The sequence below is a fragment of the Nematostella vectensis genome, chromosome 8 (genome assembly GCF_932526225.1).
Source record: "Nematostella vectensis chromosome 8, jaNemVect1.1, whole genome shotgun sequence".
Lineage (NCBI taxonomy): Eukaryota > Metazoa > Cnidaria > Anthozoa > Actiniaria > Edwardsiidae > Nematostella > Nematostella vectensis.
Genome location: NC_064041.1, coordinates 4,384,023 through 4,399,484, shown reverse-complemented (window position 1 = coordinate 4,399,484; position 15,462 = coordinate 4,384,023). Strand labels below are relative to the sequence as shown.

At 42.4% G+C, this 15,462-nt stretch overlaps 1 protein-coding gene across 3 annotated transcripts; it reads left to right on the top strand.

The window, feature by feature from the left end:
- The first annotated feature begins 1,915 nt into the window (after window positions 1-1,915).
- LOC5507211 (MFS-type transporter SLC18B1) lies at window positions 1,916-15,221 on the top strand. 3 transcript variants are annotated; one of them, XM_032375753.2, is made up of 16 exons: window positions 1,916-2,291; window positions 2,909-3,007; window positions 3,686-3,759; window positions 4,151-4,298; window positions 4,729-4,797; window positions 5,315-5,405; window positions 7,186-7,257; window positions 7,384-7,454; window positions 7,940-8,038; window positions 9,043-9,143; window positions 9,748-9,843; window positions 10,040-10,114; window positions 10,467-10,533; window positions 11,684-11,710; window positions 14,394-14,434; window positions 14,695-15,221. In XM_032375753.2, exons 1-16 carry the CDS (start codon window positions 2,025-2,027, stop codon window positions 14,765-14,767), a joined length of 1,470 nt encoding a protein of 489 aa, XP_032231644.2. In that variant the 5' UTR covers window positions 1,916-2,024; the 3' UTR covers window positions 14,768-15,221. The 3 variants fall into 3 exon arrangements, with proteins under 3 accessions (XP_032231644.2, XP_048587708.1, XP_032231643.2); XM_032375752.2 differs by having other exon boundaries at window positions 1,917-2,291; window positions 14,689-15,221; XM_048731751.1 differs by lacking the exon at window positions 2,909-3,007 and having other exon boundaries at window positions 14,689-15,221.
- The last annotated feature ends 241 nt before the right edge of the window (window positions 15,222-15,462 follow it).

Genomic DNA, 15,462 nt, shown 5'->3' with positions numbered 1-15,462 from the left:
TATTTCCATTTATTGTATGCCAACAAATTGTATGTCCAACTTCCGGTGGAATGGGAATATTACGAACATTTCGCCAGCGATTTGCTGAACATCAACCAAACTTGGGTCAATTAATGTATAACGGTAGATGGACAAGTGAAAAAAATATGTATAGGTGATTAGGTCACAGATCACGTGACCGTGGGAAAACTACGAATATCTCGCCAGTGATTTGCTACTCATCAACTAAAAATACATTGAATTAACTCCAAAATGTGCTGACTATATCTCTTGAGTAAATGTTTCAAAGTCCAACAGACAGCAGGGGTGGATTTTCGAAGGGGGTGCACCGGTATGTTAAACATGTAGCGGAGGAAAATTGGTGGATTTACGTTCTTATAAAATTTTAACTGAGATATTTATACTGTTATACATTATTTGACCAAAATTTACTTGATGTGCAGCAAATCGCTGGCGAGATATTATATTATTCCCAAGGTGACGTAGTGACTTAGTAATAAACGAGAATCTGAGTATTCAATATTTTAGCGCGTCACGTGAGCCGCAGAAATTGAATGAAATAGAGAAAGAAAAAAAAAGTAAAATCGCCCGACCTGCATTTTGTACTCAACTTGCACCCGACCTGCATCCGACCGGCAACCTGCATTTTGTACCTTCGTTGTCATTTACAAATCGACTCGTTATTTCTAGCTTTGGAGTTGAGCACTCGTTGCTTGTAAATCCAGATAGGGTTCCTACTTTCACTTCAGCAGCATTAGTTTTCCTTCTCGTGCAAATATTTTAAAAAGCCATAAAATGAAAAGTTATTAACCTCGCTTGCTCGCTCCTTACTAATGGAAATCTCAGCCCTTGGTCTTCGGTCTGTACAAAAAGCCCGCGGGCTGAGATTTCTCAGTACGGACCTTGCGATCGGTTAAGTATTATATATTTTTGGTTATTTTCAAAGCCAAATATCTGAAAATAGAGGGGGCCTGGGCCAGCTCAGCCCAGTCCTAAATCCGCCCCCTGCTCTGGCTACGACTTGTATGACCACAGGAAGATAAAGCTCAAGGCTTTTGAGGGTACCTTCACTCAGGTGATGTTTTGAGTTCTGACAAAAGACCCATGAATGCAGATCACATCTTAGAGCATTTTATAATAGGTACCACATCGATATTTATGTAAAAAAAAGTACCAATAACATATATCTTGTATCTACAGTATCTTGCGCTGTGCTTTTTCTTTCAATCTACGGCTGAAAATAATAATTTAAAAAAATATTCACGTAATCCCTTGTCACAAAGTAATAATGTTGTGGATAAATCGTAAAATCTCGCAAGAGTATGATAAAAAATGGTAATGTTACGTTTCACTGAATTTCGTTCTGAATCTCATTATATCGAAGCGCCGCTTAAGCCCCATACATAAGAAAAGTGGTATACAAGAAAAATATGGTAACAAACATTGGTAACCCATCGACTCGAGTTTTTTTCATGACGCGATGTCCGCCCGTCCCCAAAAAACATCGTATGACAGGTGTCATACGATGGACCAATGGAACCAATGGACCAATCAGCGAGCTTCGCGGCAAAAATTAAAAAGTGCAACTGTTGCCGCCAAGTTTTTTTTTTTTTTGGCAGAATGTCGAGCGCAAAGAGAGTCTCAGGTCTGGACTACCGCGCCGAGTGAGTGTCTATGCCGTTGTCTAAAAAACACAATTTGTAGCGGGCTTCAAATTCGCTGTACTGACATTCTATCAGCAAAATTGAAATAAAGGAAGACTCAAACACAATATTACATGGTCTAAAGTTTTATTTTTCACGATTAACTATTTTTTTTTCGCTAACATATAAATTCCCCCGCACATTATTTTATAAACTTACTGACAGTAGCCTTGGGCTGCCTGTGCCGACAAACGCCGACGGCTGCTCACCGTCTGCATGGGCTACCTGTGCTCAAGTGTAAGATTACGGTATTTACGTGATGTCCCTACACGGGACCGGGTACTATAAAACACTTTAACTGTTAACAGCAAAAGCTAAACCATGGACAGTCATAATAAACAAGGTCACATAGCATCACCGGCGACAGACTCTGAAGTTGATGAAATCATGTCAAATGAAGTGTACAGTGTAGCTAGTGTGAGAACCCGCTCTCGGGCAGGCTCCAGTCGTTCTCTGAGCGCAGTTGGTTCGGCCATTTTTTCTACAAGATGGACAATAAGACGAGTTTTCATTTTTCTCCTACTGTCGCTCGTTTACTTTCTTACGTACGCTTGTCTCTCACTGATGTCTGCGTTTTTCACAATAGAGGTGAGACAACGTACTCATTAGATTATTAGGTTATGTCGGAATGGGACTCTAAACAGGCCCGTAGCCAGGATTTTGAGCGTTTAGCCATTTAGCGGACCATTTTCTCTTAGGTAGCTCGCAGTGGTACTCAATTTCTCTTAATAAGAGTGAACCTTCCATTCTGGGTGGTTCTTCTGAACCTCCTGGCTACGAGCCTGGTAAATTACATAGACACTTTTACAATTTGAGCTCCACAGTTTGTTAGTTTGAGAAAAGTTAAAATCTCTCCCGAAAAATTATCCTATAGAAAATCGTCATTTTGCCTATTTTCTATTAAAATATTTGAAACAATAATTCCCTTGCGTATCCCAATTTATCTGTGAGATCGATAAGCCTGCAAGGTTAAACCCACCCCTCCCCCCCCAAAAAAATAATATACCCCACCCCTTCCCCAAAAAAATTCTCAAGCCATGAGATTTTTTAAGGTTGACAGGTATGGAAGTAACAGCAATGGTATTGCCTGCTTTGGTTGAGTAGCTAAAAAAAGCAACCAATACGTTGTACTGAATATGAATTATTTGTGTGTGAACACTAGTAAGTATTTTTTATTATATATTCTGTTTCTTGTTTTGTTTTAGGCTCAAAAGAAGGGTGTGAATAACACTGTTATTGGATTCATTTTTGGCATGTATCCCCTGATGGCATTTTTCTCCGCCTTAATGTATGGGGCATGGCTGGTATGGGTCGTACACAATCTTATATGAAATGTCAGCTCTCCTTTGTGCCTTTTAGTGTATAGCTGTAAGAAAATGAAAATTAACTCCGGTGTGGGGGAGATTGCACAGGTCATCTCGGCCAAAGGATGATGATGATGATGGTGATGGTGATGGTGATGGTGATGGTGATGGTGATGGTGATGGTGATGGTGATGGTGATGGTGATGGTGATGGTGATGGTGATGGTGATAAAAGTCTGGGCAGTTGGAGGATAGATTGGTTGGTTGAGGCAAAATTCTTTATCTTAGGCCACCTGTCATAAGGATCCATCCCACCCTTCCCCCCAAAATATTATCAATTCTTGAGATTCTCTGGGGTTGACAGATATAATTACTTTGGAGTGTGAGTATAAGCAATATCTCCTATTAGTCTGCATTTTACTTTCAAAATATGAATATTCTTTTATCAATCTGGTGATAGTATTATGTGAGTTGTATCTGGTTTTCATTGCTTAATGTGATTGTTATCTCTGGTTGGATAGTAATTACATTTTATGGAATATTCACAAGCTGGCAAGCTCCTGCAATATAAAAAGACAAGTTTAAGACTGGCTTACGCACTCATTTCACAAGCTACTATTAGCTAATGCTGAAAATTCTTTAGTGTCACATTTTGATGTTCTCTTTCTCTCTGCAACAGATGCCTCAGTGGGGTCCAAACTTTGTTCTTCTAACTGGTCTTGTCTTGAATGGAGGAGCACACTTTCTATTTGCGTAAGTCTTCAACTTTTCCACAATTTTCAGTGGAATCATATTGTATATAAATGAGACAAGGGACAGGAACAAAATGTGTAAGTTGAGAATTTTTTTAATTTTATATTCCAAAAAGGTATAAAAAAAGTACCAAAAATGATTTTTTTTGGTTCATCAACCTGCACATGTTATTTGCACATGCAATTATAAATCATGCACAAATAAAAAACAGTGAAAAAAAAGTAATTAACGAAGAGGTGTAGTTCTCTCTTCGCACCTTAAGAGGAGTGGGCTTAAACGTTTTCTTAAACACAACCAATGGAAGAAGTGGAAAAAATTCTGACACCACTTGAGCACCTTCTAATCCTTCCTTATCCTATTTTGCAAATAAGAAGTATTTACTTTGTTGTAGATATGTAGAGAATCTTCCCTCTGGAGCTGTCTACATCCTATTCTGTTTCCTCATACGTACAGTCAGTGCATTCGGGGGATCTGCTTGTGAGAATGCTGTGCTAGCCATCCTCATTGGAGAATTCCCTGAAAATGTATCTGCAATTGTGGTAAGTGTAGCCTTGCAATACATTAATTTATTGGCATTATTGTTATAAATAAATAATAATTATAATTATTTCAAATGCTTTCAATAAGCACCCCACTTTGAATTAGTGCCTCCCTGGATGCAGAAATAAAAAATAAAAAAAGGATCCCCCTTTGAATAACCCCACTCCCATAAAAGTAAGGATGTGACTGGATACATGGCCTTATGGCTAACCCAGTCACGCTTATAAGCAATGGAAAGGTTACTCTTTTTTGTTATTAAATAATAAAAGCCACCTATTGATTTATTTATTGGAGTTGCATGTGTTTGATTTTTTGTTATTGATACATGATTTAGTATATAGTTTTGAGTTGAAGACTTGAATATATGACATACAATTGCACTATATGTAACAACAAATATATGATTTATTGTATTCTTGGTTGATATAGAGTGCATTGGAGATATTTGCTGGGATTTCCTTTGCTCTTGGTCCTGTTGCTGGAGGTGGTCTCTACACGGTAAGGATTGAGTGCCAGTCACATCGCGATGCTATAAACCTCCCTAGAGTGAGAGGAGGAGGAAGAATAGAGATTCAACAAAGGATTACACCAATTCATGTTTTTTAGCATTTATTTTTTTCCTTGTGATTTGGTATGGCATCATACTATTTGAGGGGCACAATTTATAATATAATTGACAGTTTTTGTAATTTTGCAGAATTTTGGATAAAAGAAGTTACATACTGTATGTTATGATCAGGGGCGTGTCTAGAGAAAAACGCAAGGTTGGGTCCAGAGTATTAACCCACTGACCATATGGATCAATTCAATTCAAATCCCACATCCTTTGCTCTGGTTATCGGACAACAGATCCATCTAGAATTTTTTCTAGAATGTCTTCTTAACTACCAATAAGGGGGTCAACCAGAATTGAACTCATCTCTTCACACCGCCTGATGATGGCGTAGTATGTCCTTCAACAGAATTTTCTAGCTATGATCATGACGGCTGCTTTACCAATTCCTCATTCCTGTAGGTAGGGGGCTTCAAACTACCATTTCTTGTGATGGGTGCAGCACTCTTTGTATCTATTCCTACCATGTGGATACTTCTTCCTAAAATCCCAGGTAACAATAAGTGATTTTGTCCAGTTCGTTCTTCAACCGATTTTACTCTACATTTTTTGAAATGAGGCTTTTGGGTGTCACACAATGCACAACCCTATTGTCCCCCACCATCTTGTGACATCCTCTTCTACCCTTCCAGCTTTCACTTTCTCCCATGTTGTTGTACTTATATATACACCTATTTCAATTAAGGTTGCAATCGAAGAAACAATGTGCTGCAACATGCAGTGCTGTTAGCAGACCCGTACCCAGGATTTATTTTGGGGGGGAGGGGAAGTGGACCTAATTTACCTGGGGGGGGGGGGGAATGGAGAGAGTTTTCACTTTAGAAAGCACATATATCGTTAATTCATTGATTGACAAGTACTTTAAAAACAAACCTAAGAAAAAAAGCTAATTTCCTTTTTAGTTGTTTTGAAGCCTTCAATTTGATACCAAAGTAAAAGCTTCTCAACAAAATAATGCAAGCAGGCGTTGGGGTCAATTTTACTTCCTTATTGACTTCATGTATTCTAGCGACGTATCCGCTGTCAAGTTGGGACAAACCCTGTCTGACGGGTTTAGGTGATATATTGGAGTCAAACAAAGTTGAACAAAGGCTATGTCGGCTATGCCTACCAAATGAGGACACCGAATACTTTTTTTCCTTCGTTGCAAACAAAACAATAAACTGCGCTACGACCTGTATAAAGATATTATTTACATAGTTCCAAAATATGAAATATCTCTTAAAATCTGACCACCCCCAAAAAAACAAAAAGGGTTTTTTTATGCCAAGTATTGTCGGATTTGGCTAAAAAAAGTCTGACTTATGGATTGACATACCAGAGTGATTTAGCTTATGCTTTATAGTTTTGTCTGAAAAAAGGACGTCTATTGAAAACCGAAAATAGACTTTTGGCCGTTGTGTGTGTGTGTGTGGGGGGGGGGGGGGGGGGGTTCGCACCCCCTGTACCCCCCTAGGTTCGGTAAGGGTACCAAAATAATAAGCAAAAGCAAACATTCGCATGGCTTTCAGAGACCAGGAACTAGCCATCTGTGTGTTACCCATGAGCCAGTACAGGCTATGACACGTATTTACAGGTGCAACCTAACATACTTTCAAGCTGCTTCCCCTTCCATGACCTTGCATGGGGTATGCGCCAGTTATTCCACAAGGTCTTATTTATGCCGCGCCCGTATGGGCTGGGCTTCCTGCCTATCTTTCAGACATGCTTGAAACAGTTCAGAGAAGGGCGATGCGCATAATCTTTTCGCAGGTCGAGTATATCACCGCACTTCAGAGCTCTGGACTCGGGTCCCTTGCTGAGCGCCGGGATTGCCTATTTCGCTCTTTTGCGACCAAAGCTAGAACGTCTCCTCCTCTGAGCTATGTTTTTCCTAGAGGCGATACAATAGGCCATGGCTACTCTCTGAGATCGGGTACACAGAGAACTGATACATTTCAAGGAATGACATCTAGGCTTAATGAGTTTGTAACCGTTCGTTACCAGTGATATTTATGGCAAATAACTTCGTCATGTGTTATGACTATACCACTGTAATTCAGTAGCACCTGCGATAGTGGTAGTTGAAATAAACTATTATTATTATATTATTATTTGGGGATGGTACCATGCTCGAACATCAAGCGTACTTTGTGGGGGTTTCCTTTGGGAGCGCCTGCAAAGTACGCTGGACCTTCGAGCATGGGGTGGTACATAATGAACAGAGCTATGGTTGGCTCTGTAATAGCTGTAAGCCCCGCTTAGTATTTTTTTTTTTTGTTTAATCTGTTAAGGGGTTGCGGAGTCAAGAGATGGCAAGCTACCAGTCACCAATATTCTGTTTATTCCTGGAGTAATATTAGTAGGTAAGACACCCAAGACAAACACAGAGTTTGCCTGTCAAGTTGTATAGCTTGCATAATGATGCAATCTTACTAAGAGATGCCACTATAAGGTTCTCTGTAAGAAATTAACCTCCCTCTCTTTTTTAGCAATACAGTTGACTATAGGCACCAGTCTCTTCGCATTTTTAGACCCAACACTGGCTCCATTTGCGGAAAAGGTTTGTATTTGATTCATTTTATTATCAATGTTAGGCTAAAATGATCTTACTGAGACATAATTGAATTTCACTATCCTCCTTGGTGCGGAGGATATCCTCGATCGATTATTTAAAACCATATGTGACGCAGGGGTAGATGTCTTTTTGTAGAGCGATCAAGCGCGGTTACTCAACTTTTAATTTTAATTTCTAATTCGCATTTTCAAAATTCATTTTTATTTTAGCAAAAGCGAAAATGTGTATGGCCATTTCAGGCCACAATCCAAGTCCTAGCTATTCGCAGTTTTTATCTGTTTTCGATATGATGCTGCGCATGAAAAGAGCTTTTAACAAGTTTTGTGTCAAGGGATTTCAATAATCAGTTTGATATTTGCTTTATGTTGTTATATCATGGCTTATCTAGCTCGGCCCGAATGCGGCATACACCGCATTCTTCGGCCTTCTATTTATGATGTTATATTATCACGGTCTCCCTGTGTTTCTAGCTCGGCCTGAATGCGGCGTACATTGGTCTTCTATTTATGGTGATATCTCTTTCGTACGCTCTCTCCACGGTTGTGGTGGGCTGGATCTGTGAGAAGACGGTCAGTAGGGTTGCTATTATAACTGTCGAATCCGTTGTATCGCGACGCCACATCTTCAAAACATCGATTTGTTTTTGTCTTTTGGGATTTTCTGTTCCGCCAGTCAAATTATTCTAAGCCAATCAGATTCTTGTCATCTCTCGCCTAGTGCAGTTGTCTGGCTTTCTGTCGCGACACTGTCTGGTTTACGTCCAGACGATAGCTAGAGAAGTACACAAAGCGAGACTTTGATTGGCTCAGAATGGTTTTACTGACGGAACAGAAAACCAAAACAAATCGTGTTATAAAAACCAAGTCGCGATACAACGAATTCGACAGTAAGTTCTATTTGTTTATACCACTCATACTTTTATCACAGGGTGACACGTGGTGGATCAAAACATAAACAATACACTGCAAAACAATGCACAACAAAGTAGTAACAACAACATCAATATAACAACAGCACCAATAACAACATCAATAACAACAACAAAAAACGTCAATAACAACAACAACATCAATAACAACACAAACAACATCAATAACAACAACTACAATAACAATGACGACCACAAAAACAACAGTAAAACATGTACTCTATGTTATTCTTGAATGAGTATATATAACAGGGTGTTATAAATCGTTTTGATTCAAAAATTGTTTGAACTTGACTCTTTATCGTTTTTATGAGGAATGAAAATGAAATTTATTAATTAATTTTTATTATGCAAAACGCTTTAAATATATCACAAGCGACATCCTCGGGTACCCAGAGCGTCGAGTTAAGCGTAACAAGGCGCGAGAACTCCTTTCTCTTCGCTCCCGCACTCTACCCCCTCCCCCTCCGCCGGCCGTATTCCGCCTCGTTCTCGCGCATATGACCTCCTGCCCTGGGTTATTTCCTAGGATGCAAAAGCAACAGCCAACAACAACAAAAAAAAGCATACAACAACAGTACTGCGACCATACAAACATCGTAATATTTGTAGTTAATAAACCTTTTACTATTTTGCGTTATCTAGAAAGCGTTCCGAACGTGTCTAGTAATGTCCTTTGTGCTGATTGGTATCGGTCTGTTATTCCTCGGTCCTGCACCATTCCTCGATCCCTACATACCGCAAAAGTAAGTATCCAAATTCCATAAAAAAACAGATAGTTATCAACACCCCAATGCACAGTGCACACATGCCAAAAAGTTATCAGAGCTCTTATTTAGTTAGCCCTTCGTCGTTAGCCTTTATGCTCCGACGAAGTGCTAACGCTAGAAACGTCAGCGCAGCTACTGTTTCACAAAAGCTTTCGACCTTGTGTTGATTTATACCTGGTCTACACCACACCTACGCGGACCATCTTGTTTTTCTTCAGTTTGTCTGTAGTCGCTCTAGTTATCTCTGATTATTATATTAATTTTTTTTTTGGGGGGGGGAGTTAAGAAGAGAAATATAATATAATAGAACCAAAAAACTCGAGCTGCAAAACTGCAAGTTCGTGCTGAGCCAGACAGAAACTTACATTGAAATGAATCAGTCTCGTTAGTGCCACCCACGAGACTGAAATTTCCCGCAAAACGTTCGCTCGACCAATCAAATCCTGAAGGCACATCCCACATGAACCCCCATCGTTTACCGTGCCCCACGTGGAGCTCCACCATGGTTTAGGTTGCCACGAAGTCTAGTGATTGTGTGAGATTGAGTGGTGTCTTTTAATGCTAAGTCTATTTTCCGTAGACAAATATGGTTGATATGCATCAGTCTGGCGCTAAATGGCATCGGAGGCTCGCTCTTCTTCATCCCGTGTGTACCTGAGATGCAGCGCTGCTGTTTGTAAGTTTGTCCCAAATATCAAGGGTCTAGAAAAAATATTGGGTGTCGAGGAAAAAATCTCGACTCTCGATATTTTTTTCTCGTCTTACCCTCGACACTCGACCCTCGCAATTACCTAGATTCTCCTGTGACTTCATGCACGTGTTTTCTATGACTGCCGTCTAGTCCTTATAACGTTCCCTGTATATCTTTTCAGAGATCGGAGCTTCACGAGTGACCTGGCTTTGAACTCCATGTTGTCTGGTATTTTCACGGGCGCGTCGAATTTTGGGTAATTCTATATAGGCTACGGAAGAACGAAGCTAAAAACTACTAATTTCCAGCTTTTTTAAAAATTTAGTCCAAGAGAACGTAATCGTTTGTTTATATTGCGCTTATGGTTCTTCATCCTGCGCTTCTGTTGGTGCTACCCAGGGCCTTAAATTAAACGTCTCTCGCAAACTCATGCCCCAGCCACAGAGACACGCTCGAGTCAGTGGGACCTGGGACATTTGTGCTTGCGAAACCATATGCAGTGGGAAAAAGGCGAACACTCTCTGGTCCTCTTGGGATAACACCGTGCTCCCCATGTCCAGTAAGAGCAGAATGATACTGATAAACAACTCTGTTTGTCCTGTCCGTAGCGGGTTTGCGGGTCCTGTGCTTGGTGGAGCACTTGTGGAAAAGCTAGGATTTCCATGGATGGCCACGGTATGAACCAAGCATTAATTGATAAAACTGACCATTTTCTTTGTTGTAAGAATCATGACCAATCTTTTCGTGAATAGAATTGAGTCCATTACCTTCGTGTTAAAGCCGTGTCACCAGTTTACTTCAGGAGGGCAGACGGAAACCTCAACCGTTATACGGCCAAAAATATCTAATAGAATCCGCGCTATTTAACAGGCCATCTGCTCTAAATTATCAATCACATCCTCAGAGAAAAATCCAATAGATACAATGCTTTCACAATTTTGAAATATTTTTCGCGTTAAAATTAAATTTATTTATAATAATATATAATATATATTTTCCGTTAAAAATCATCGGAGATTGTTACGTAATCGACCGATTTGGGGTAACCGAGGCCTATCATAGAGACCACAGCATAAAGCTACTTGCGCATCTAGTTTGCGCATGCAAAATCGGGTTGAAATTCTAATATCTGTTTATGTGCCAAGGCGATAAGCATGAGCCATCATGCGGGACCCTTCAGGGCATCCTCTTTGGTCATCTAATGCCGGGTTATTGAGTAAACCGGGGCCCACGGACATGACGGAAAAACCCTGAACATGCGCACTTTGAAGAAATGGAGAAGGAAGATACAATTTCTCACAATGTCCATCAGTTCCTTGTATTCCGGACTGATTTTCCCTTTTAAAAACACAAATAACGCGAGGCTGAAATTCACATACCCAGATTTTGGCTATTTAAGATATTTTTTCCTTGATCATCCTTGCGCAACGTATGAGCTCAGGAACGAAAAGCTCAAATTTCAATGTCACTTTACAAAAAGTCGCATCGATTTAAAAAAAAAATTCGCATTTGATATTTTGTTTCATATTACTCACTAAGTACTCAGGGAAATTTTGCGCCTTATTCGATGTGAAATGAGCTTATTGGAAACGTGAAGTCATGTTTTTCCGTCATGTCGGGCCCACGGAAATCCCATGACACTACCCCTTTAATTGATAGCTCCCTTCTTTCCTTAAACGGCGGGTTATTGCAAAGACCATGGCCTAGGAAAACTCAGGACGTACCCCCTTTATTAAGCGACCAAGAAGCCAGCTGTTTTCACATTGACTTTTCCACCCATGTTCTTAAGTAATTATTGTCACCTTGACTCCGTTTTTTTTTTCAGGTGATGTCATTTTTGTCCCTGTTTCTTGTAAGTACTTAAAGATACTTTGTCAATTGTAATTGTTTGTAAACTAACGTGTGTGTGAGCCCATATTGTCCGGAAATCTTATTTCAGAGAAGGGGTATTGGGAGGAGGCCCTCTTGGTTATTGGGAGGGGATCCCCTGAAATAGGGGTATTGTGAGTGGGTCCCCTTGAATAGGGGTATTGGGAGGTGGATCCCCTGGAATAGGGGTATTGGGAGGTGGGTCCCCTGGAATAGGGGTATTGGGAGGTGGGTTCCCTGGAATAGGGGTATTGGGAGGTGGGTCCCCTGGAATAGGGGTATTGGGAGGTGGGTCCCCTGGAATAGGGGTATTGGGAGGTGGGTTCCCTGGAATAGGGATATTGGGAGGTGGATCCCCTGGGATAGGGGTATTGGGAGGTCGGTCCCCTGGAATAGCGGTATTGGGAGGTGGGGCCCTTGGAATAGTGGTATTGGGAGGTGGGTCCCCTGGAATAGCGGTATTGGGAGGTGGGTCCCTTGGAATAGCGGTATTGGGAGATGGGTTCCTTTGAATAGGGGTATTGGGAGGTGGATCCCCTGGAATAGAGGTATTGGGAGGTGGATCCCCTGGAATAGGGGTATTGGGAGGTGGGTCCCCTGGAATAGGGGTATTGGGAGGTGGGTCCCCTGGAATAGGGGTATTGGGAGGTGGGTCCCATGGAATAGGGGTATTGGGAGGTGGGTCCCCTGGAATAGGGGTGTTGGGAGGTGGGTCCCCTGGAATAGGGGTATTGGGAGGTGGGTTCCCTGGAATAGGGGTATTGGGAGGTGGGTCCCCTGGAATAGGGATATTGGGAGGTGGGTCCCCTGGAATAGGGGAATTGGGAGTTGGGTTTTTTGGAATAGGGATATTGGGAGGTGGGTTCCCTGGAATAGGGGTATTGGAAGGTGGGTCCCCTGGAATAGGGGTATTGGGAGGTGGGTCCCCTGGAATAGGGGTATTGGGAGGTGGGTCCCCTGGAATAGGGGTATTGGGAGGTGGGTCCCATGGAATAGGGGTATTGGGAGGTGGGTCCCCTGGAATAGGGGTATTGGGAGGTGGGTCCCCTGGAATAGGGGTATTGGGAGGTGGGTTCCCTGGAATAGGGGTATTGGGAGGTGGGTTTCTTGGAATAGGGGTATTGGGAGGTGGGTTTCTTGGAATAGGGGTATTGGGAGGTGGGTCCCCTGGAATAGGGGTATTGGGAGGTGGGTCCCCTGGAATAGGGGTATTGGGAGGTGGGTCCCATGGAATAGGGGTATTGGGAGGTGGGTCCCCTGGAATAGGGGTACTGGGAGGTGGGTCCCCTGGAATAGGGGTATTGGGAGGTGGGTTCCCTGGAATAGGGGTATTGGGAGGTGGGTTTCTTGGAATAGGGGTATTGGGAGGTGGGTTTCTTGGAATAGGGGTATTGGGAGGTGGGTCCCCTGGAATAGGGATATTGGGAGGTGGGTTCCCTGGAATAGGGGAATTGGGAGTTGGGTTTCTTGGAATAGGGGTATTGGGAGGTGGGTCCCCTGGAATAGGGGAATTGGGAGGTGGGTCCCCTGGAATAGGGGTATTGGGAGGTGGGTCCCCTGGAATAGGGGTATTTGGAGGTGGGTTCCCTGGAATAGGGGTATTGGGAGGTGGGTCCCCTGGAATAGGGGTATTGGGAGGTGGTTCCCTTTGAATAGGGGTATTGGGAGGTGAATCCTCTGGAATAGGGGTATTGGGAGGTGGTTCCCTTTGAATAGGGGTATTGGGAGGTGGATCCCCTGGAATATGGGTGTTGGGAGGTGGATCCCCTGGAATAGGGATATTGGGGGGTGGATCCCCTGGAATAGGGATATTGGGAGGTGGGTTCCCTGGAATAGGGGTATTGGAAGGTGGGTCCCCTGGAATAGGGGTATTGGGAGGTGGGTCCCCTTTGAATAGGGGTATTGGGAGGTGGGTCCCCTGGAATAGGGGTATTGGGAGGTGGGTCCCCTGGAATAGGGGTATTGGGAGGTAGGTCCCATGGAATAGGGGTATTGGGAGGTGGGTTTCTTGGAATAGGGGTATTGGGAGGTGGGTCCCTGGAATAGGGATATTGGGAGGTTTGTTCCCTGGAATGGGGGAATTGGGAGGTGGGTTTCTTGGAATAGGGGTATTGGGAGGTGGGTCCCCTGGAATAGGGGTATTGGGAGGTGGGTCCCCTGGAATAGGGGTATTGGGAGGTGGGTCCCCTGGAATATGGGTATTTGGAGGTGGGTTCCCTGGAATAGGGGTATTGGGAGGTGGGTCCCCTGGAATAGGGGTATTGGGAGGTGGTTCCCTTTGAATAGGGGTATTGGGAGGTGGATCCCCTGGAATAGGGGTATTGGGAGGTGGTTCCCTTTGAATAGGGGTATTGGGAGGTGGATCCCCTGGATTATGGGTGTTGGGAGGTGGATCTCTTTGAATAGGGGTATTGGGGGGTGGATCCCCTGGAATATGGGTGTTGGGAGGTGGTCCCCTGGAATAGAGGTATTTGGGTGTGAGTATCCCTAGATGCTTCCCTCTCGCCTTCGCAGCTTTTTATATGTTTAAACTATCTGTAACATCAATCTCTCTGCGAAGATTGTACATAGGAAATTGCCTATTACGCTTTGTTGTAAGGGTTCATGAAACATGCTCTGTAGTTTAACCCTGTCCCTCAAAAATGCTTTGTGCACTTTCTTAAAAGGTGGTACTGACGGTCGTATGGAACCTGTGTTCAAGTTTAAGGTAGAAAGCATAATTTTTCACAATTTTCAAACCTTTTTTGTGTTTGTTTTTTTTTAGTCATTTGGCTTCAACCAGACTTTCTTTAGTCTTTCATGTATTTGTTTTTCGTGGTCTAGCTTAGCGTTGGTACCCTTGCTGTTATAGTTATTTCTTTTAGTGATTATTGTTGTTGCTGTCCAATCGATCTCAAACTTATACCGTATTTAATTTACCTTAATTAGTATTTTTACATATTCAACTATGCCCTCTTTTAGCGCCAGTCATGCAAACGTCACTAGCGAGGAGAAGAAACCGCTACTCGGCGCTGCCAATAGAACGACGAACAAAATATGAGGACAAAGTCACTCAACCAGCCTAATCATCGTCGACGAAGATAGACAACACCACCCGGATTCATGGGGAACATAAATAATGTGGGCAAGACACGTGTATTCGTTCCTGGACGGCACCTGTCAAGGGCGGATCCAGGATTTTAAAATGGGGGGTGGATAATGGCCAGATAAACGGCTTTCTATATAACTGATCCAGTGGTTCTTGGAAGGTCACATAGTTCTAACAATACTTCAAGCTGTATTGGATTTGTCGCATCAGCAAAGTAAAGCAAGCCAAAGTACATGGACAGTACCTCCCGTCCCTCAGACATTTATTTTCAACAAACAAAAAAATACTTTTCTTTTTGTTTTACTCAAAAACGGGGGGTGGATATCCGCCCCTGCTTGTTCGCCTAGATTAATGAAACCTTGTGTTAGAAACGCACCCTCGTTATTAAAACATCCACTCCTGTAAACTTCCAAATGTTTGATTGACGTAAATCGTAACTAATTTCTTCAGCGTGCACTTTCTGCGAAAAACTTTTGCTTCACTTTAACAGGGCCACTCCTGTAAACTTCCAAATGTTTGATTGACGTACATCGTAACTAATTTCTTCAGCGTGCGCTTTCTGCGAAAAACTCTTGCTTCACTTTAACAGGGCCACTCCTGTAAACTTCCAAATGTTTGATTGACGTAAATCGTAACTAACTTCTTCA